Consider the following 23025-nt stretch of genomic DNA (forward strand, 5'->3'; position numbering starts at 1 on the left):
CCGATGTTTCCATTGGAACCAGACTCGCATCCATGCCTCACGTACATTATGTCACAACAGGCTGGGACGAAATCCATATTTACCTTCGATAAAATAGCACAAACAACCACAACCATGCAGACAGTTGAAATCAGGGGCAAATGGGAAAGAGATTTTGCTATGCCCTTCCAAGATACGTATTCGACACAGATTTGCCGGCTCACAAAACAAGTATCACTGAATTCCCGGTACAGACTGATACAGTTCAAGGTCCTCAACAGAACGTATTATATATACACTGGCTGGGCTTTCAAAGCTGATTCCCTTGACAGTGCCCCAAATATAGAGACACGAACGCCCATATATTCCATATGCTGTGGGACTATATACTGGAAAGCAGTGTGTCATACACTAGTCGATATACTAGGGCAACCCCTTATACTGAATGCGATTGACTGTGTGCTAGGTTACGTTGGGAAATTGAATGTATTAACACGTGAATGTGTTAATTTGGGACGCCTGCTTACCAAGAGGGCCATCCTTATGCAATGGACTCGGAAGGTAGCACCATTGTTAACGGACTGGCTGCGAGATATTGTATGGGCTAATAACTCAGAAGAAATATATGTTAACTTGCAGACATCTGTGAATGGACCAAGAGACATTTGGGCTGAATCCTGAGCATTTCTGGCACGGGAAAAGGAGAAAGACGGGTAGGGCCAGCTCATGGGATTGTTCACCTTCATTTTGTGAGACCAGAATCATGTGTCTGTCCATCTGTGAATTTGCTGCTGGAAATATACCACCACCATGTGTAATAAATAAAGTTTAACAATAAAAGGTTTGGAAACAGAGGAGCTGCAGAGTCGGAACAAACAGGGGTTCCCAATTGTGCTGTCAGATGCTGGACACGTAGGTAGCACTTGTAGAGTTTTGCAGAGTCCAACACAGTTTGTCTCCTCAACCCTTACCCTGTGCTCATTTAGGGGAAAGCAGTCAGCAGCTGGGGCAGGGTAGGCATTGCATTGCAGTGCCCGCTGGGGCAGGGTAGAAGCATTGCATTGCAGTGCCCCCTGGGGCAAGGTAGAAGCATTGCATTGCCCCCTGGGGCAGGGTAGAAGGATTGCATTGCAGTGCCCCCTGGGGCAGGGTAGAAGCATTGCATTGCAGTGCCCTCTTGGGATCCTGGGCACATTTGATGGCTACCTTTTCTCAAAATAAATCGAGTTTGCTTTAACTAATTGCTAAAAGGGGGGTTTAGTGATACTTTAGATCATCAGAAGTTAGGCACAGAATGTTGTGAACTTCACACTGGGTAACATCTGATGAAGAGGTCTATGGGACTTACAGTTAATGCACCGTACCATCCCAGCATATTTATCTTAAGTTAGTCCAATGTAATTGACCACATTTCTATTTTTATTTTACTATAAAAAAAAATTGAAAAACGAAGCATATGCATAATCTCAAAGGGCTTTTGTGCTTGTTACATTTGTGACATGTATGTATGCATGTATTTTGATTGCTACTGCAGACGTTGCTAGCAAGCATCGGAGCACGATACGGTAGTGTGGACTTGGGACATGTCTAGTACACCATGGGCCTCATTACACGGTAGGCGGTGAGCCATGGCGCTATTAGCGCCATGGCTCATGCCGGTAAAATACCGGCACCGCCTTGGCGGAAAGGGGATTTACCGCCCCATTCCAAGGTTGGAGGGGCGGTAAATCCCCCTTCCGCCATTGCCCTTCCCCATTCCCATTTCTGCCCCATAGGGCTCTATGGGAATGGGGAAGGCGCTAATTACGGTACCGCAATTTTGCGGTGGCGTAATTAGCTCCGAGGTCCCTTAGCGGGTTGGTTTTTAACGCCTGCAAAAAGCAGGCGTTAAAGCACCAACCCGCTAAGGGACCTCGTAGTAAGGCGGTAGGGATTTACCGGTACCGGTATTTTACCGGTACCGGTAAATCCCTACCGCCATCCGTGTAATGAGGCCCCATGTCTGGTACATTTGTCAGCTCACCCCGGTTCAAAAGGGTATATGCTCAGGACTGCGAGGCCTGTGTCACGGACATCTCTCGTGCCAGGCAAAGTGAAGCCAGGAGGTCATGTAAATACAAGATGTGCATTCCGCAATTTCACTGCAGATTAACATAACTCAACACAATATAACACAGCATGACCGAACATACTAGGAGGATGGCTCAGAGGTAACACGTTTGTCTTGGAAGCAAGACAACGCATAGAAACACAGGTTCGAATCCTGGTACTGTGCTTAGACACTGTCTCTGGTATTAAACGCGTTGTAACAGAACAATTATAATTGTATAATTATACTGAGCAAATCAGTCAGGACACTTGATCTGCTTGCCTTGCAGACAGGCTGAGTGGAAAAGTAAGACCCTCATTACCAGGAGATAAGCACTTTATGTGCTGTCATCTGAACTACCTTCCTAGCACCCACAACATGCAGGTCCATGTTGACCAAAGTGTGCAGCGTTCACGAGCGGCACAATGCGATGTCTACCCAACACATCGGAAATTGGGGCTCTCATATATTCTGAGCTCAGGTTCTGTGTAAATGTATTACATTGCATGCGTAGTCTACACATAGAAAACTGTTTGACATTTTCACAGACTTTTGACCTGAGCATGTTTCCTGCACCATGTTACCTATCATTTTTAAAAAAAAAACTAACCATTTTATCTGAGCTCAGCCGATAATACTGTGGACCTGGTGCCCATTCTTTCAATCTAACACGATATTCCGAGCCTTAAATTGGAGCTCGATGTTCTCTTTCATAAGGGTACGTTTAGTCATTCAAGTTTACCAGAGGGAAACATGTAGCTTAATGGCCTTCATTCAGGAAGAATCCTTCGGTTTAAACATCCTGGATCATCAATGGCGCTTTGATTGGCCTGTGCTCTGCTGCTCTCTTTCAAGCGCAGGATCTAAGGCTCACTGGGACAACCTTGAAAATGTCTCCATTGAAAGCACGCAGCCCTGGAGTTCACAAGCCCTCGTCTCCACTTTCATGTGCTGGCACCTGAGGTATTCTGATATGAGGGATGCTTCTATATCTACCAGTGGGAGAGCTTTCGTCTCCATCGCAGTGGCCGAGCGATCCGGCTCTTCACAGAAAGGTCAGAGAGAAAAGATGGGATGGATTGATTGTGGTCGATCGAACTGATGATTGAAGGGAAAGGGATTGGTGCTGGAAGCAGCTGGCTACAGTCCTCGGAGGAAACAGCCCAGGAGCCATCTAGGGAGACATCTTGCTTGCTGCCTTCAGCACGTGGCTGCAGGTTTTGAAATGTCTTCTGGTCCAGTGAAAAGCTGGCATCTCAGCATTTCTCCTGAAATAAATACAATCCATGTCTGGGGCATTTGGGGGATGGTTAGTCAGTCTTCTTTTTTTTTGTTGTTGCTTTTGGGGAGTGGTAGTCATGGGTTCTTTGTGGGAAAAAAGGAACAACTAGAAGTCCCAGAATGCAAATTTAAAAAAGCTGTGGATTTGCATCTTCCATGTGAGCCTATCCTCCCTCTTCCTCCAACAACCTATTACCCAATGTCTCCTCATCAACCGCGATTCCTGCGTACACTGTGATTCTCATTCCCAAGTTTATCCTCTTAGACTCTGTTTCCAAAAGCATTTCCCACCCTCAGCGCTTCGATGCCATAACATATGGCAGGAGGAACTATACAAATGCAAGATAAAAAGACATAACAAAAGAGATGGAAAATGTTGCAATTCATGCTGTACTTAGTTTTTGGGCAGCTTTTTTGGGAAAATCAGGAAAATACCAATGAAATTGCCTACAGGTCATTGGAGGATTACCAAGCGTGGTTGGTGGAATGGATTGACCCGTGGTGAACAAATACACAATGATCAAATATCAAACTATAAAAACAGGGAAAAGTGACCCACTCAACATTTGTCTTCCCCACCCACAATAAACATTGAAAGGGATGGTGAACTCAAGGGGGTGGGTATGTGATGAAGTGCCATCCACAAAAACTGAGAACAGTACAGAACAGTGAGTCTTTCTTCATTGACCACGGTCATGTGACCCAGACTGTGCCACCAGGGGATGGAATAACGATGGAGGAACTGTTACGCTCACCTGGTTCCCACGGGGGCGTCGACCGGAACTGGGCCGCTGTTGTTTCCACCAGCGTGACGTGTAGCGCCGAGATGACTGACTGGACTGGCCCACTCAGCCTAGTTTGTCTGGCTCGCAGGAATATTCTTCTTCAAGGAGAAGAGGAATTAACCACCCGTGGAATTGAGTGTCAACCCACCTTCCCCACTCCCGTTGTCTTCCCACAGATCACTCTTGATGTCCCCTCCTTAGTCTCACCTGATGGTTTGGAAGGATGAGCTCTCCATCCTGCATCGACCGCAGGGGCGCGTTGATGACCAGTTACTTCACTGGCGTAGAGGAATTGGTGAGTTCCAGTATTGACTCTAAAGTCCAATTGTTCCTAAGAGTTCAAATGTCTGATCTTCACTCTGTCCGATTCCTTGCAGGTTGCCGATTTATCCACTCGAAGATTTCCAAATGGCAATTGGTAAGATTCAGGTAAGTCTATTGTGGTTTTCCCCTTAGGGGCCAGGGTACGGCGATGAAGCAGAGTTGACTGCGCCGACCTGAGATGAGGTGAGTACCCCCCGTGGTAAATCAGGTAAGTCCTTGGGGGTAGCTTGTATAGCCTTAGAGAGTCCCCTTGCTCACCATGCTGTCTTTGTCTCCTTAGGAGGGCGGCCGTGAGATGGAGAGAGCGTGATGGAATGCTGAAGTACCGCCAAGCAGGTGAGTTCAGCGCGGCGCTGTAGGAATGCGAAGCGATGCTTCAAAGACTTCTGTCTTTCAGCTCCGTGGCGAAATGGATCAGGATTCAGGTAAGGATTAAAGTTAAAACTCCTGTTCTAACCTTTATCCTTCTTTTCTTCTTGATTCCGGAGTCCCAGGACTGAAGCGGGCGTGGCTGAAGACTGGAGCTGCTGAAAACACGGTGAGCGTTACGCTGCAGCAAGCAGAATAACGCGAAGCACGTGTGGCTGTCCGGGCGTGGTTTAAATAGCCTTGGAAGAAGTTCCAGGTAAGTATTCTTCCACAGCCCCACCCAAGTAACAAAATAGTCCCTTCAGTAAAATAGTCCCTCCTAAGCCTCATTTGGCTTGAGTCTTCATGCAGCATGGTCTGCCTCAGGTGAGTATGCAGCATGGTCTGCTTCAGGTAAGTTATCAATAATGAGCCTGGCGCCCATGGTGCCAGGACTGACTTTATCTTTATGAGCCTGGCGCCATAGGCGCCAGGACTGCACCCAAACAGCCCCTAATTGGGGCTTTTGGGCATGCTCCAAGTGGCATGATGCCTGCTTCCGGGGCTGCTGGGCCTGGTCTGGTATTCCGGGGACAGGCATCATGACAGGAACCAATGATGGGGATGTCTTGGTGAAGCTGCAGTGCAGGTGATTGAGTAAAAGACACAGAGAGCCCTGAAATAGGATTTGCATAGTCGACAGACAGTGGATATTTGACAACGAGTCTGTAAGTAGCATTGAGGTAGGGACAAGCAACTTCTAAAGCGAGCTGGAGATGGGAGGCCTCGGAGAGGCTCCAGAGGAAGATGCTGGGAGGAATGCCAGACTGTGGGGAAAATACAGAGCCGCCACATTACCTCCTGTCTGGAAGCTTGTGCATGTGTTCTGACTAGGAAATGTCGTGATTGACATTGATATGATATGATACAGCATTTATAACGCGCCTATACACAAGTGTTTCAAGGTGCAACGAGGCAAGGGAGGGGGAACAAAGGGATGACAGACAACGTTCCTACTAGGCCAGGTGTCATTCAGATTGTGCAAGTGCATGGGATGGGGGAAGGGGGAAAAGTGCGGGGGGGGATAGAGGGGAAGGGGCAGTGCAGTACATGGGAATAGAATAATAGCAATAAGTAAAGGTAACGGCTAGCAGGTGGTAAGTGCAAAAGTAAGTGCATACATCAGGTGTCAAGTGCTGGTAGTGGGACTATAGGGATACAGAAACAGTCCCCAAGTGCGAGGGTTGCCAGGCTGGCAGTGCAGGAGTATGTGACTGGTGGGGAGGGAGCAGGGCCCGAGATCAGTGGGTGGTCAGGTAACCAGTGCAGTTTCAGTTTCAGCCAGGAGGTCAGCAGGAGAGAGGAGGAGAAAAAGCAGAAGCAAAGAGAAAGGTTTTGAGGTGCTTCCGGAACCTGGAGATGGTTCTCTTCAAGTTTCATGGAGGCAGGGAGGCTGTTCCAGAGGGAGGCCCCAACTGAAGAAAGAGATCTACCGCCAGCTCGTTGCTTGGAGAAGCCACTGACCCTGAGGGATTTGGAGGCGGATGAGCGAAGAGCTCGAGAAGGAAGATATTTAGGAAGAGAGAGTTGAAGGTATTGAGGCCCCAAGCCCCAGAAGGCCTTGTGGACAATGCAGAGAGTTTTGAACGTATTCCCTGCATCCACTGGGAGATTTCAGTCCTGGAGGGATACGATCTCTGGGCTTGAGGCCAAGGACAATTCTCGCATTCCTGTTTTGGATGAGTTGCTGAGGGTGGAGAGGAGAGGCAGGCATATTTAGAAGAGGCTGTAGCAATAGTCCAGCCTAGAGAGAACCAGAGCTCTGGAGACAGTGAGCTTCTGGGGGAAGGAGAGGAAAGGAAGAATACCTCTGAGGAGGTGCAGCTGGTAGTGTGGCTTCTTAGAGACGTCAGAGATGTGAGGAGAGAAGGAGAGTGTGGAGTCGAAGATGACCCCAAGATTTTTAGCCTCGCAGGTGGGACCAGGAAGAGGGCCAAGAGAGACCACCAGAGAGTGACAGGAAAGGAGGGAGCAGGTGTGCCGATGAGGAGAATCTCAGCCTTACTGGCATTAAGGCAGAGGTCATTGGCGGCACACCACTCCTGGATAGCAGAAAGACAGTCAGTGAAGAGCGACGGAAGAGAGGTGGCCAAGGTAGCCTGAAAATGAGTGTCATCTGCATAGCACTGAAGGTTAGGTCAGAGAGCAGCAATGGGTGGGCAAGAAGTGCCAGGTATTGGTTGAACAGCCATGGAGAGAGGTTAGACCCTTGGGGGACACCACAAGTAAAGAAAAAGATAGCAGAGAGGAAGGACCTAAGTTGGACCTGGGAGGGTCGGTCAGAGAGGAAAGAAGTCAGCCACGCTAGGGCCTGACCAGTGATACCCAGGTTATCACTGAGAAATTTGAGCAGGATGGCATGGTTGACCATGTCAAAGGCAGAGGAGAGATCAAGCAAGATGAGGACACAGGGGTTTTTATAATCAAGGTTGGAGAGCAGGTCTTCACAGATGTGTAGGAGAGCAGTTTCTGTGCTTCTGGCTGCTCTGAAGCCAGACTGATGGTCATGAAGACAACCAACAGATTCAGTGTGGAGATTAAGCTGGGAGATGGCCAGCTTTTCTAGGAGTTTGCCCAGAAAGGGCGTGATGGAGATTGTGTGATAGTTGGCTGGGCAAGAGGGGTCGGCAGAGGGTTTCTCAAGAAAAGGGTGCACAAGGGAGTGCTTCAGGGGGGATGGGTAGACCCCACTGGCGAAGGAGTGGTTACAGAAGTCGGTAAGGGCAGGAGCCAGGGAGTCGATGTGGTCCTTGATGTTTTTGACAGAACAGACATGAATCTGATTTGACGAGACTTTCATAGATTGGACTTGTCTGGAAAACTTGTCTGCGGAGAACAGGGGAAAGGCAGAGAAGGAGGGAGCAGAGGTGGCTGCAGAAGGGCCATAGGAGGGAGAAGAGGGAGGGGAGATGAGGAGAGTGAGGACAGGATGTCCTGGGTTTTAGAGATGAAGTGAGAAGCCAGTGCTGTGCAGAGGGTCTGGGAAGGGACATGAGAGGTAGAGACTGCGGCAGGATTGGCCAGTTCCTTGCAGATGTTAAAGAGTTCAGCTGAGTTGACAGGAGGAATGCTGATACCTGGAACCTGGAAGGAAAAATCATATTACTGTTAAAGTAATTGACAGGAGGATGCTTATGACTGGAACAGAATTAAGAAATAATGTGTAAGTTAAAACAATGGCAGATGGAACATGGAGGGAACATTTCCAGACCAAATTGAGAAACTCCTTAGAAGGAAAATACTGCATGCTGTAAATTGAAGGCTACTGCAATTCCCAGAGCCAGTTGTGAGACTGATATAAAGGAGAACCGCTGAATTCCAGAACCTACGGGTAAGGTTCCTAGAGCCAAGTTTGAAAGTGAGAACCAGTGAATGCTGGATCCCAAGGGTAAGGTTCCTAGAGCCAAGTGAGAAAGTGAGAACCAATGAATGCTGGAACCTATGGGTAAGGTTTGTAGAGCCAAGTGATAAAGGGAGAACCGCTGAATGCAGGAACACACCGGGAGGTTCCTAGAGCCAAGTGAGAAAATGAGAACTGCTGAATGCTGGAAATTACGGGTAAGGTTCTTAGAGCGAAGTGAGAAAGTGAGAACCGCTGAATGCTGGAACCTATGGGTAAGGTACCTAGAGCCAAGTGAGGAAGTGAGAACTGCTGAATGCTGGAACCTACCAGGAGGTTATTAGAGTCAAGTGAGAAAGTGAGAACCATTGACTGCTGGCACGTATGGGTAAGGTTCCTAGAGCCAAGTGAAAACATGAGAACGGCTGAATGCTGCAACCTACATGTAAGGTTCCTAGAGCCAAGTGAGAAAGTGAAAACCGGTGAATGCTGGCACGTATGGGTAAGTTTCCTAGAGCCAATTGAGAAAGTGAGAACTGCTGAATGCTGGAACACACAGGTAATGTTCCTAGAGCCACGTGAGAAAGTTAGAACGGCTGAATTCTGGAATATACAGGTAAGGTTCCTAGAGCCAAGTGAGAAAGGGAGAACTGCTAAATGCTGGAATGCAAGGGTAAGGTTCCTAGAGCCAAATGAGAAAACGAGAACCGCTGAATTCAGGAACACACCGAGAGGTTCCTAAGGCCAAGTGAGAAAGTGAGAACTGCTGAATGCTGCAACCTACGGGTAAGGTTCTTAGAGCCAAGTGAGAAGATGAGAACTGCTGAATGCTGGAACCTACAGGTAAGGTTCCTAGAGCCAAGTGAGATAGTGAGAACTGCTGAATGCAGGAACCTACAGGTAAGGTTCCTGTAGCCAAAAGAGAAAGTGAGAACCGCTGAATGCTGGAGCACATGGGTAAGGTTCCTAGAGCCAAATGAGAAAACGAGAACCGCTGAATGCAGGAACACACCGATAGGTTCCTAAGGCCAAGTGAGAAAGTGAGAACTGCTGAATGCTGCAACCTACGGGTAAGGTTCTTAGAGCCAAGTGAGAAAATGAGAACCGCTGAATGCTGGAACCTACAGGTAAGGTTCCTAGAGCCAAGTGAGATAGTGAGCACTGCTTAATGCTGGAACCTACAGGTAAGGTTCCTGTAGCCAAAAGAGAAAGTGAGAACCGCTGAATGCTGGAACACATGGGTAAGGTTCCTAGAGCCAAGTGAGAAAGTGAGAACTGCTGAATGCTGGAACGTACAGGGAAGGTTCTTAGAGCCAAGTGAGATAGTGAGTACCGCTGAATGCTGGCACGTAGTGGTAAGGTTCTTAGAGCCAAGTGAGATAATGAGAACTGCTGAATGCTGGAATGCACGCGTAAGGTTCCTGAAGCCAAATGAGAAAGTGAGAACTGCTGAATGCTGGAACCTACATGTAAGGTTCCTAGAGCCAAATAAGAAAATGAGAACCTCTGAAAGCTGCAACCTACAGGTAAGGCTCCTAGAGCCAAGTGAGAAAACGAGAAGCGCTGAACGCAGGAACATCCTGAGAGGTTCCTAGAGCCAAGTGAGAAAGTGAGGAGCACTGAATGCTGGAACCTACGGGTAAGGTTCCTACAGCCAAAACACAAAGTGAGAACCGCTGAATGCTGGAACCTACAGGTAAGGTTCCTAGAGCCAAGTGAGATAGTGAGAACTGCTGAATGCTAGAACCTAGATATGATATGATATGATATGGCATTTGTAACGCGCCTATACACAATTGTTTCAAGGCACGACGAGGCAGGGAGGGGGGAACAAGGGGAAGACAGACAACGATCCTACTAGGCCAGGTGTCATTCAGACCGCGCAAGTGCAGGGGTAGGGGAAGGGAAAAAGTGCAAGGGGAAGGAGGAGGGGGAGGAGTGCAGTACAAATAAGTAGAATAGAAATAAAATAATAAATAAATAGGGCCAGCTGGTGGCAAGTGCAAGGTAAGTGCAGACAAGTGCTGGGGGGGGGCTCTAGGGATACAGAGACAGTCCCGCAGTGCAGGGGTTGCCAGGGAGGCAGTGCAAGTGAAGAGTGACTGGGCCCAGGACCGAGGTCTGTGAGAGTGGCCCAGTTGCAGAATCAGTGCAGTTTAGGTGAAGAATTTAGCAGGGGAGAGGGAGAGAGAAAGCAGAAGTGAAGAGGAAGATTTTGAGGTGCTTCCGGAACCGGAGATGGTTCTCCTCAAGTTTCAGGGAGGCAGGAAGGCTGTTCCAGAGGGAGGCCCTGCCGTGGAGAGCGATCTACCCCCAGCTCGTTGCTTCGAGAAGCAGCTGACCCTGAGGGAGTTGGAGACGGATGAGCGTAGGGCTCGGGAAGGAAGATATTTAGGAAGAGAGAGTTGAAGGTATTTAGGCCCCAGGCCCCAGAAGGCCTTGTGGACAATGCAGAGGGTTTTGAACTTAATCCTCGCAGCCACTGGGAGCCAGTGTAGAGATTTCAGTCCTGGAGAGATACGGTCCCTGGGCTTGAGGCCAAGGACAAGTCTCGCAGTTCTGTTCTGGATGAGTTGCAGAGGGTGGAGAGTGGAGGCAGGCAGATTAAGATAGAGGCTTTTACAGTAGTCCAGCTTCGAGAGAACCAAGGCTCGGGAGACAGTGAGCTTCTGGGGGAAGGAGAGGAAGGGAAGAATACCTCTGAGGAGGTGCAGCTGGTAATGTGACTTCTTAGAGACGTCAGATATATGAGGAGAGAAGGAGAGTGTGGAGTCGAAGATGACCCCGAGGTTTTTTGCCTTGCAGGTAGGAGCAGGAAGAAGGCCAAGAGAGGCCGGCCAGAGAGTTGCAGGGAAGGAGGGAGTGGGTGTGCCGATGAGATGTAAGGTTCTTAGAGCCAAGTGAGAAAGTGAGAATCACTGAATGCAGGAACACATAAAGAGGTTCCTAGAGGCAAGTGAGAAAGTGAGAACTGCTGAATGCTGGAACGTATGGGTAAGGTTCCTAAAGCTAAGTGAGAAAGTGAGAACCGCTGAATGCTGGAACCTATGGGTAAGGTACCTATAGCCAAGTGAGGAAGTGAGAACTGCTGAATTCTGGAACCTACCGGGAGGTTATTAGAGTCAAGTGAGAAAGTGAGAACCACTGACTGCTGGCACGTATGGGTAAGGTTCCTAGAGCCAAGTGAAAACATGAGAACCGCTGAATGCTGCAACCTGCAGGTAAGATTCCTAGAGACAAGTGAAAAAGTGAAAACCGGTGACTGCTGGCACGAATGGGTAAGGTTCCTAGAGCCAATTGAGAAAATGAGAGCCGTTGAATGCTGGAACCTACAGGTAAGGTTTCTAGAGCCAAGTGAGAAAGTGAGAACTGCTGAATGCTGGAACACACAGGTAATGTTCCTAGAGCCAAGTGAGAAAGTTAGAACGGCTGAATGCTGGAATCTACAGGTAAGGTTCCTAGAGCCAAGTGAGAAAGGGAGAACTGCTGAATGCTGGAATGCACGGGTAGGTTTCCTAGAGCCAAATGAGAAAATGAGAACCGCTGAATGCTGGAACCTACTGGTAAGGTTCCTAGAGCCAAGTGAGATAGTGAGAACTGCTGAATGCTGGAACCTATGGGTAAGGTTCCTGTAGCCAAAACAGAAAGTATGAACCGCTGAATGCTGGAACACATGGGTAAGGTTCCTAGAGCCAAGTCAGAAAGTGAGAACTGCTGAATGCTAGAACGTACAGGGAAGGTTCCTAGAGCCAAGTGAGAAAGTGAGAACCGCTGAATGCTGGGACGTATGGGTAAGGTTCCTAGAGTCAAGTGAGATAATGAGAACTGCTGAATGCTGGAATGCACGGGTAAGGTTCCTAGAGCCAAAATGAGAAAGTGAGAACCGCTGAAAGCTGCAACCTACAGGTAAGTTTCATAGAGACAAGTGAGAAAACGAGAACCGCTGAATGCAGGAACATCCTGAGAGGTTCCTAGAGCCAAGTGAGAAAGTAAGGAGCACTGAATGCTGGTACCTACGGGTAAGGTTCCTACAGCCAAAACAGAAAGTGAGAACTGCTGAATGCTGGCACGTATGGGTAAGGTTCCTAGAGCCAATTGAGAAAAAGAGAACCGCTGAATACTGGAACCTACAAGTAAGGTTCCTAGAGCCAAATGAGAAAGTTAGAACGGCTGAATGCTGGAATCTACAGGTAAGGTTCCTAGAGCCAAGTGAGAAAGGGAGAACTGCTAAATGCTGGAATGCACGGGTAGGGTTCCTAGAGCCAAATGAGAAAATGAGAACCGCTGAATGCAGGAACACACCGAGAGGTTCCTAAGGCCAAGTGAGAAAGTGAAAACTGCTGAATGCTGCAACTTACGGGTAAGGTTCCTAGAGCAAGTGATAAATGATTAAACAGAGACCCCCTGCTTGCTGGAATTTGAAATCAAGGTTTCTTGCTGCATTTGAGGAGGATATTGCAAGGAGAACATGTTGTGCATTCTTAGGTCCAATTAAACTATAAAACTCAAGGTCTAAATCATATGTGAACGAGTTGGTTGTCAGTATATGAAGAGCCACGTCACTGCAACCTTTACGCAGAATCTATATTTATTGCAAAGAGCTGATCTGCTAAGGGGAGGCTCACAACCAAAACCCTAGCATTATCTACACCTGAACAATGTCCCCCAATTCAGACACATCTTTAGATAAAAAACAAATATAAGAAAACATTAAATAGTTTGTGATCAACAGTTTGTATTGATGATAGCACTTCAAATATCCGCGACAAGTAAAGCAGAGTGTGCTAGTAATGAGTGACTTATTTTACAAGACATGTGGCAACTGCATGGCCATCAGTTTCACCCTCTGGGCTTCTTCAAGGCAAATGAATTGGGTCCATTATGATCAAATCGAAACGCACGTGGTATGTGGCATATTTCAATTTGCTTGAGGAACGGAAGGCCATTTGATAAGGTCAGAGATTTGGAGGGTTTATATGAAAAACCAAATAACGTAAAGCACAAGGATGTTCATGACTGCTCACTGACAGCCCTAATAGGATTACCAGATGCATAAATTAGAATCCCGGATCCAGTCGCACTTACCTAGGCCTTGATGAAGCACACTCAAACACGAAACACATGTCAGCCGAGATATAATAATACACACAAAGGGATTAAACGGGCATCTATGATTTTCTATCTTATGCACAAGGGTTACAATGTGACACCGAGAGATGCTAGCGGCCTGTTTATTTCCATGAGGATACAATATCTGAGTATGATTTAAATAATGCAACAATGTGGAACCTACAAGAGATGTCTGAAATATCAGAAAAAGATACAGTAGACTGGTGTGCATTAATGTAGTAGTATCACGGTTTTAACTGTTATAAAGAAATAATGTAGCAAATTGCCAAGCAAAGAGATGGGAGTGCCTAATTCAAAGTTGACTATTTTCATACCATGGTATAACCTGGTAGACTGAGCGGAATTATCCACCTGTGATATCACCCGTGCTCGCATGCAACCAGTCATCATTTAGAGAATTGACACTGATTCTGTGCATCTGCTCCACTGATCCCCCCTCTAGCTGCTCAACCAGGGCGTTCAGTATTTCTGTATTTAGCGTTTCGCTATTATTGCGAACGTTGCTCCATGGAGACAAACAGTAAGAGCTCCGTCAGTTGCGTCTGAAAAAAGAAGACCACAGCCCTTGAGTGTTCAAGTCCTCATCAGGCCAAGGTCATTGGGTCATCATTGGAACAGCTTATGGGCTTCAAGTTTAGGCCACCTAGGGATGGGGAGAGTGGGAGTGTGCCATGGTCTGCCCATCAGCATTCTGGCAAGTACTCCCCCTCAATCCCTCAGGCTCTGTGGACATGAAGAGATTAGTAACTGACAGCCCTCAGTCCTACCTATCTTCACCCTCAGGTCTAGGCTGTAAAGGTAAATGGATCAAGTAGAAGAAAGAGGAAGCAGGAGAGGTTTATTTGCAGAAATTGTAGGGGGACATTCATCTGTTTCTCTGAGGTGCCTCTGACAAGACTTGTACTCCCCCATGATTTACACCTCAATTTCAGACCCATATTCTGGTCAGTGGTCACCCATATTGTGCGATTTATACATCACCGGGCAAACCCTATTACCTCTAACTGCTTCACCAGGTTCACTCCATATCACCTCTCCTGAGCCTAAGGGCCTCATTACGAGTCCGGCGGTAAACCTGCCGGTGCTTTGTTTGTGGTGTGCACATTTCCAGCAAGTATCATACCATAATATAACACCTAACAAAATGGAACTTACAGTCTTCCTCTTGTTATCCGCGGTCTCCCTGTCTTTACTCCAACCCACTTCCCTTTCCCCCCGCTCACACTCGCCCCACCGGTGTATTGTAACCTTTCCAACCACATCTCAAAAAACATGTGTTTACAATGCTCCCCTGCCTTCTCCCACTTCCCAAAAGTGTGGGCCACTTCTCTTCTCCTGCTCCCCAGGGATTCAAAGCTCTCTGAGGTGGCATGCAACATTGTCGGCACACAACAAAACAATGGCAATAAATGAGTAAAGCAATGCATACATATACAAAGAAATGACTACACATAAGCAGAATTTAATGCAGGAAATCAAGCACTTTTGTCTAGCTTCCCTCCATGCTAGCAGAATTTACCCTGGTCTGAAACGTGCAGTAGACGTGCGTCAGGAACGGGTTCTCCCAGGCCAGGGACAGGACTCGCTTCTCCACCATCGTGCACTCGATGTCATCATCCATCAACACCACGTCCTTCTTCAGTGCTTTTAGAGCAAAGAATTGATTTGCTTTCTTCAGCTCGGCAAGAAATACCTGCGAGGGAAAGGTGCAAGAGGATCATTCTGAAAATATGCATCAGTGTCACAAGCGAAGAGCCGGAGCGATCCATCAAACTCGATAGCGCACATTTTACGGAGAGCAAAACCTTTATCAAACACAGAAGGTATTGTATTGTATTGTTTATTTATAAATCGCCTATACACAGGCTAGTGTTTCAAAGCACTCAAGGAGGGTAGGAACACGGGGGAAAAAACAACAGTCGCTCAGATCCCTTGAATTTCTGAAACGATAACTGTCTGCACAGGCAGATTATGTGGATATGGTTAGGATACAACACATAGGCCTGACAGCGATTCTGTGTTTTTTCAAGTGCGCATTAAGGGGTAAGACAAGGAAGGACAGAAAGATCTATAGGCAGAGCTGTAGTGCAAGTGCAGGCAGGACGAGGGAGGGGCGGGGGACCAAGTGCACCCAGTCAGTAGAGACTGGGCAAGTACGGAGAGAGAAGCTCTCAAGATTTATTTCAAGTGCAGTGAGTGGGTGGGGTGCAGGGCCATGAGGCAAGTGCAGAAGGACTGGCACAGGTGCCTGGGACCTGTGAGACTCTGGGGTACACCAGGCAGCCAGTCAGTTGGAGATAGAAAGGAGGTTGGAAATGGGATCAGACGGGCGTTGAGGCTGAGGTTGTATTCATGAAGCCAATCAGGTCGTCTTTCACTGGCTTGATTTTGGGAATCCATCTTGGATTTATTTCAGCCTTACAGCTTCATTTTACATAGTGGGTACTATGCTGCCGCTAACACTTGTGTGTCTGTGGCCCTCTGTGGGTGATTTTGATGGTGTTTAATTAGATGTGTTAAAAGAAATAACAGGAATCTGGGCAGTGTAATTTTACACCTCAGCAGTAATGTCGCCATTACAACAAATCCCTCTGCGTTCCTCCTGCTTTTTACAGGCGTTGGCTTAGTTTCTGGATGGATCTGGAGTGAGAGGTGGGGGGAGACCTTAGGCTACGTCGCCCCACCTCCGCTCCAAGCAGACAATGGCACGGAATGTAATGTACAAGCAGAGTGCTAATCTCTCCCTAGAAAATATATTCTAGCCATTTTACCACAACAATAAAAATAAACCTGCAAGTATGAGTGTTTTCGCTGTGCGGCTGCTCCTGCTTGTCGGCGCCTAGGATGCTATGATGGTGAGGGGGTCAATTCACAAAGCCTATTCCCGATTTAAAGTCGTAGCTAATGAATTCGGAAATTAAGCATGGTTCACAAACGTCAGATCCTAAGCGTTTAGGGACGTGCATGGATTACATACTCATAACTAGCTTGCAGAAATGCACAAGTGGTCATTTCCAGGGGAGTGTCTGGGAGGAAGTGGGACAGAGCAATGCACATGTTAGTGAACCTGTAAACGGTCGTACTTGCCTGGGTATTCAAAACAAATTTCTATATCCCTGTTTGCCCTTCATCTGACTAGTCGACTGTAGCAACAAATGATGATGGTCCGCAGAGCCGGCCGGTGAAGCCGGCCCCCATTGAAGGACCAGTACCCTGTCTGGCCCTGTCCGGCACTGGTGTGCGCACGGGCCCAATCCCCTTTGCTCTTGTGCCCTGCAGCCCCTCTCGGAACACATACAGTCTGCCCAGATGTACATTCCTGCAGCCACCGTCTTTTCCATACAGCTAGGATCGAGCCCAAATCTGCTTGAGATCGCTGTCGCCTAGGCAACGTGGCTTTACTTCATGCTGCCTGTTTGGATTGCCCTGCGCTGACCCAACTTCGGCAACTTCAAGGTAAGTCTTGATCGCCTGCCTCCGGGCAGCACCTCAGCACTGCTAAGCTTGCTTGACCTACAGTTATATCACCCTGTTTGCCCAGTCAACTGTGATCGATGCATGTTCCCGCTAACCAGCGATCGCCTGAGGCCCTATTTCACCCCACTATCCCATCCACTCACTCAGGACTCTCTCCCGGGGTCTATCACGCAGCCTGCCTTACCTACCCCCATCCTTCCATCTGAAGCCAAATTCTCCCTTCTACTCACCTCCCGGCTGCCAAGGAAACTGCTGTAGCTGCAAGAAGCATCCTTCCCCCTGACATCGGTGCTCCCCTCAATCTAACATGCCACCTGACACCCTCGCCCATGATCCTGAAGCTGTGCACCATCCCGAGGCTACCACCCACGACATTTGGATCGCTGCAGTTCAGCCCTCACCCTACCAGTATGGTGCATGACACACCCAACATTATTTCTGCTGCCCTTTGTGCTTAAAAGCCACAGCGCGCAGCCAGCAGTGACCCAGCATAAGAAGCTGCAGGCCTGCCTTCGGCCTTCCTCCTCCACCACGAGCCGCAACCAAACATCTGTGCCCCTCCAGCCCGCACTTGAAGAAACTCTCTACTAAAGTCGCTTGCACCACCACTCCCTCTTCATGCCCATTCCACACCCTCATTCATCAACTAACCATGCTATGCACGCCATTCAAACGCAGGCCCACGCCCTCCCCACCAAACAGCCCCTGGTGACCATGACCCTCATGCCAGTACTAGGTCTAGCAAGATTCACTCGACTTTCCACACGATCCTGACACCACCCCTGCCTTCATCCCTCCTCCCTATCCCTACCCATTTCCACTTCCAAGTGAAATGTCAGACTAAGGTCCTGCACCTATAGTACTTTAACCCAAGCCATACACTCCAAATGTAGGCTACCCCTCCCCAGCATAACACACCCAATCAAATGATCACACTCGCCCAAAACGTACACTAAACACACCAAGGGCCCCCTGACTTGGCATACCAGCACACAAGAACCAGCCCTAAGCAACATCATGGGCCCTAAGAAAGCGATCTTGGACAACATTGGCAGGGGACACTCTGCCCGCTTCTCGCCAAACAAAGCCCATAGCAACAAGTTTAACCCAAGTCTAACCCAAGACAACCTCCATTTAAGCCAGCGACACCCCTGACTTGTGCACTAGTCAACGGCAGAGCCATCCAGACACAGCACTTGGACATCCATTGTTAAAACTGATATAATATTGTTTCGTCCTCATTGTATATGTTGGCCTATGCCCAGTCGCTCTGCGAGGAAATCCGCATCGCAAGGTCGAAACCTTAAGTTAATCGAGCCTCCATTTTAGGTTAAAGCCGCCATTTTAGTTAGTCGTGCAAAGTCACCCTGTGGCCTAAAATGGCCGACCTGTGTTCTCTTGTTCTTACTTAACCACTTCGACCTCTGTAGGCAAGTTAATGTCCAACCTGCCTGCAGGCTACATGTTAGGGTCATGTGGACCTTGTCCTTTGTTGACCTCGGGATCAGGGGATTACTTGAATCAGCGATGTTAACTCACAAGTATATGAGAACAATAATGCTATTTAAACATGAAATGCGAAACATCTGTTTGACCTGCATTGAAACAAATGCGTAAAGAGCGTAAAGTTAAACCCAGAGAATAATAGTGCTTGTTAGTAAATGTATTAAGAAGTAAACTGCATGCACAAGATATGTAAATTAGGAATGAACCTGGCACAAACCCTAGCCCAGTACATGATTAACTTGTAGGAGGCTAGACATCGTTATGAAGAAACTGTATAAATATGCTGATGTCCAGCTAGCAATTCCTGTTCACTGCTCACATTGAACCTTCTGGTGGTCTCTGTGAATAAGTGACGGCCAAATAGCTATTTGTGTACTTTGTTTCGTAAACTGTTCAGTATTGCAATAAAGATTCTGGGAATCTTTACAAGCCCGTGTTGGTGTATTTCTCTTTGCATGGTGTAAAAGCCTTAATATTGTATTTTCTGATTCCACAGATGGCGCCCGAATAGGGACCCTCAAGATTGACTTTGTCTTGTTGAAGGTTGGCTCGGCTATCGGGCCGGGATCGGACGGTGCCAACAAAATGGCCCCTCTGGACGAGAAGCGAACAGCATGATCTGATCCCTGAACGGTGAGCTGTATCCCGAGACGACATCTTGATGAGGGTCCACATATCGAGGTGGGTACATTTGCCGAAATCGCCAGACACGTGGGTCCTTAGAATTGTTCTTAGTAACCCGATCGGGCCTCCCAGTCCTTTGGTCAGGTGAATCGTGACCCGATTCTTAATTTAACCCTGACAATTTGAATTTGGCGCATTGTACTCACGAGCACAATTATTTGACCAGGTAACACCAGAATTCTGATATGCCTGGGAAATTGTCTGCCTGCTTCAGGGCATTATTCTGCAGCGACAGACAATCTTTGGAAGATAGCCATCCCGCACCACAGGAGGGGTCGCCGGCATGTACTATGTATTGTAAGAAAGGCTTTGGTAGTATAGCATTTAACGATATTTGGCACAGACAGACCAGACATAACTCTAATCTTCAGTGGCCAACCAACGGTAGCTTTGAAATCCCTCGTATAGAATATCTAGAGTCTGCATTGGTAAAGAAAAAGGCTAGACCTGCAGCATTTGACGCATTGCACAGTTGGAAAACAGAAGCTTTGCAGCAACAAAAAAGTAGAGAGAAACATATGCGTCGACATATGACGAATGCCGAAAAGGCGCTGTTATATGATCAAAATAAATGATTGGAATCAGTTAGGAACACAGACAGAGCGTTTCAATTAGGCATTCAGAAAATTTACTCTTCAAAAGATTTTCATACGTCCGATAAATTGATTAATAAACGTTTGCATGAACGAAGGCCCGATGCCTCTGCTCCACCCCCGTACGTCCCTCCTCCTGGTGTTTCGCCCCTTCCATCATTATTCCTCCTCCTATAGTCCCCCCAGTCCTTCCTATTGTTCTTCCTGCTGTTCTTCCAGCTGTTGCTCCTTTGCCTGCCCCCTTGCTTCCATCTATTGACATTCAGAATGTGCCTACTCTTCCTCTTCCAAGTGATTCTGCATCGCTTGTAGTAGACCAGGGAACGGGGTCAAGGGTTGTGACTCGTAATACTGTGTCCCCAGATAAAAAGAATGAATTAATTGCTTGGGCTAAACATTGTATGGAGAAGGGTGAACAAGCTGATGTTTTTTCCACACTCGAAAATCTGAAAAGTATTCCGGAAAAGAATGTTTTTATTGAAGGGTTAGGAATTTAATTGAGCATAATGTGGAATAGATTAAACGATGTAGATCTCCTACAAGGGTTACGGGATTTGAACACCTTAGCGTTGTCTAGAGATACTGCGGAGAAAGTATATGAGCATGTCAAGAGGATTTTTGGGTATAAGAAGGAGTTGGGAGGGTTACAGAATGAAGAAGTAGATGGTGATAGTTTAGGTACTATGTTCTTACAGAAACGGTTTTCTCCTCGCCGTGAATTGATAGGTGAGGAAGCACGAATTTGTACAAAGGATGCCATAAAATGGATTTCGGATATGTCGATAACTCCAGATGAAGTATATGACACGTATGGTCAGTATACGTTAGAAATGCAAAAGAAAGTGATTCAGGTTATGGTAGAATACCTGCAGAATGAGTGTGTAAAAAGAAAGATTTGTTGTCCCGCAGAATTGTTGAGTGTTTATAAGAGAGCCTTTTCGATGGATACCTCTTCGACTGCCTTTGTGCTTGATTTGGCTCTGTTGCTTAGTAAGCGTTCGGAGCTACCTACTTCTCAGTTGCCTATGAGAGAGGTCCCTCCGACATTTGTCCCAAAAGTTGAGATTGCGGCCGATGCTGCACGATGTATAGTCGCAGTGGACATTCCTGCACATTATGTATCGCAGTTTGTTCACGTCCCGTTCTCGAGACAGGAAGTGAACACCATAAAACAATCTATTCCTGATATAAGAAAGAATCCGACGGGGTTCTATAAAGAAATAGAGTCGGTCTTACAATCATCGGTATTCACCTTAAGTGATATTGATTTATTATTTCCCGTACTCCTACCAGTTGACTTGTGGAAACAGATTAGGACTGTAGATGATGTACCTGGGTTAGGAGATACATGGGATAACATGGTTAGGTTCAACAGAGAAAGGCCAGCTGGCGAGCGACTGCCTCAAGTGATATTAACTTTGCCTGATAGGATTATTGTAAAATTAATAACTATAGTTCCTGAAAAAAGAATCATTTGGGACAAGCTTACGGCTGTGTCCAAGGAAAGTCTGAGGGTGCTACCGAGTTCTTCAATCGGTTCGAACAGGTATTTTCAGATTTCAGTGGACAAGACTTAGGCACAGAGTCAGGGAAAAGGCTGTTTGTCGACAAATTTGTACGTGGATTGCTGCCCGACATCCAGTTACAGATTATGTCCTCCGAAAGCGCTTGGCAGGCAAAGTCTCAATCAGAAGTACTGCACATTGCTCAGTACTATGAAAATCGTGTAAATAATGAAAAAGAAAAACTTTAGAAATAAAAGGGTGACCTGAAAACAAAAGTACTATTGCAACAGACTAGTGTTAGAAACCCTAGAGGGGGTAATCAATTTAGAGGTCAATACATTCCACAGGGAAGTACGCCCCTGGCACCAATAACCATTAACCAGTGTGCCTATTGTCGACAGGAAGGTCACTGGCGCGCACAATGTCCGACCTTGCAGCAAAGGTCATTTGGGAACATGGGTAGACGATCCAGAGGTCGCCCAGGTGCAAGGGGCCCTGGCAAGGTCAGTTTGCGCCAGAATCACAGCAACCTTCCTCACAGGATAAACAAGTTTCGAGTGTGGATAATAGAAACATTTTTGATCATCCTTCTGCCGTGTACCTCTCTGAAGAGATTCCTTTTGACGACATTTTGTTTTGTTAGGATTGCCCGAAGCAGGATTTGGAACCAACGCCTATTTCTGTTCATCACAAAGGTCCCTACGTTGAGATGGCGGTGGGAAATAGGAAGCATCTATTTTTAGTAGATACGGGAGCACAAAAGTGTTCCGTTGACCATTCGCGGGTTCCAAACATTCCCCTGTCAGGGCAGTCCAACGCCTCCGTAGGGTTTTCAGGCACACCTGTAGTTTGTCCAGTATCTTTGCCGGTACCGATAACACTGGGTCCCTTCACAGAGCAGTGTCCATTTCTACTTACTACAAACTGTGGGGAGAATTTGCTGGGGTTAAATTTGCTGAAAATTGAATGCAGTAATATATTGCTCCCCGGACGGAGTTCGGTTAACAATTTCACCTCAGCAATCACTCACCTCTCAGTTTTTGACTCGACCTTTATCGCCAGAATTCAGTAACATTCCGGAATGCTTATGGGCAATTGATGATAATGATGTGGGCATTCTTCAAATTGAACCTGTTAAAATTATTCTGAAACATGGAGTAAAATTGCCTCGCATCCCACAATATAAGATCTCAGTTGAAGGCGAACAGGCTTTGAAATGTATAGTTTCTGATTTTGTACATCGTGGAGTAATTGAGGAAATTACAGGTAGTTTGTGTAACAGCCCGATTTTGCCAGTATATACGAAAAGTGATAATGCAATTCCTTTTCGGTTTATAATTGATTTGCGTGCTATTAACAAAATTGTGGCTCCTCAATTTCCCATTGTACCTGATGTTACAACGATACTAACTATGATTCCGGCTTCTGCCACTCACTTTAGCATTGTTGACGTCAAAAACGCGTTTTTCAGTATTCCTATAAATAAGGATAGTAGGTATTTGTTTGCGTTTACCCTAGGTGGACGCTCGTTCACATTCACTCGTGCACCACAAGGGTACACTGAGAGTCCAAGTATTTATAGGAGAGCATTGAAAGAGCATCTCGATACTCTTGAGTTGCCTACTACTTGCACATTACTACAGTATCTAGATGATCTCCTCTTGGCTGCTGATTCAGAGAATGCATGTAAAGAAGGCACCATGTTGTTGCTGTCATCTGGCGAAACATGGCCACAAAGCTTCACTGAAAGAATTCCAATATTGTTGTCAGGAGGTCACCTATTTAAGCTATCTCCTGTCAAAGGAGGGGAGAAGGTTGACACCTGAACAAATAAAAACTATTTCTGGCATGTCTGTCCCAAATACGCAGAAAGAAGTTAGAGCCCTGATAGGTATGGCTTCTTACTGTAGATTGTGGATCCCTA

At 47.0% G+C, this 23025-nt stretch overlaps 1 protein-coding gene across 1 annotated transcript in view; it reads right to left on the reverse strand.

The window, feature by feature from the left end:
* Positions 1-23025, reverse strand: part of PRKCQ (protein kinase C theta) — a 450885-nt gene that overhangs the window by 80237 nt on the left and 347623 nt on the right. The window contains exon 11 of the mRNA XM_069629668.1: positions 14856-15029. Within this exon, the coding sequence (XP_069485769.1) occupies positions 14856-15029 (174 nt within the window). The remainder of the gene's footprint in view (positions 1-14855; positions 15030-23025) is intronic.

Source organism: Ambystoma mexicanum, chromosome 12 (assembly GCF_040938575.1).
Source record: "Ambystoma mexicanum isolate Mex_15411 chromosome 12, UKY_AmexF1_1, whole genome shotgun sequence".
Classification (NCBI taxonomy): domain Eukaryota; kingdom Metazoa; phylum Chordata; class Amphibia; order Caudata; family Ambystomatidae; genus Ambystoma; species Ambystoma mexicanum.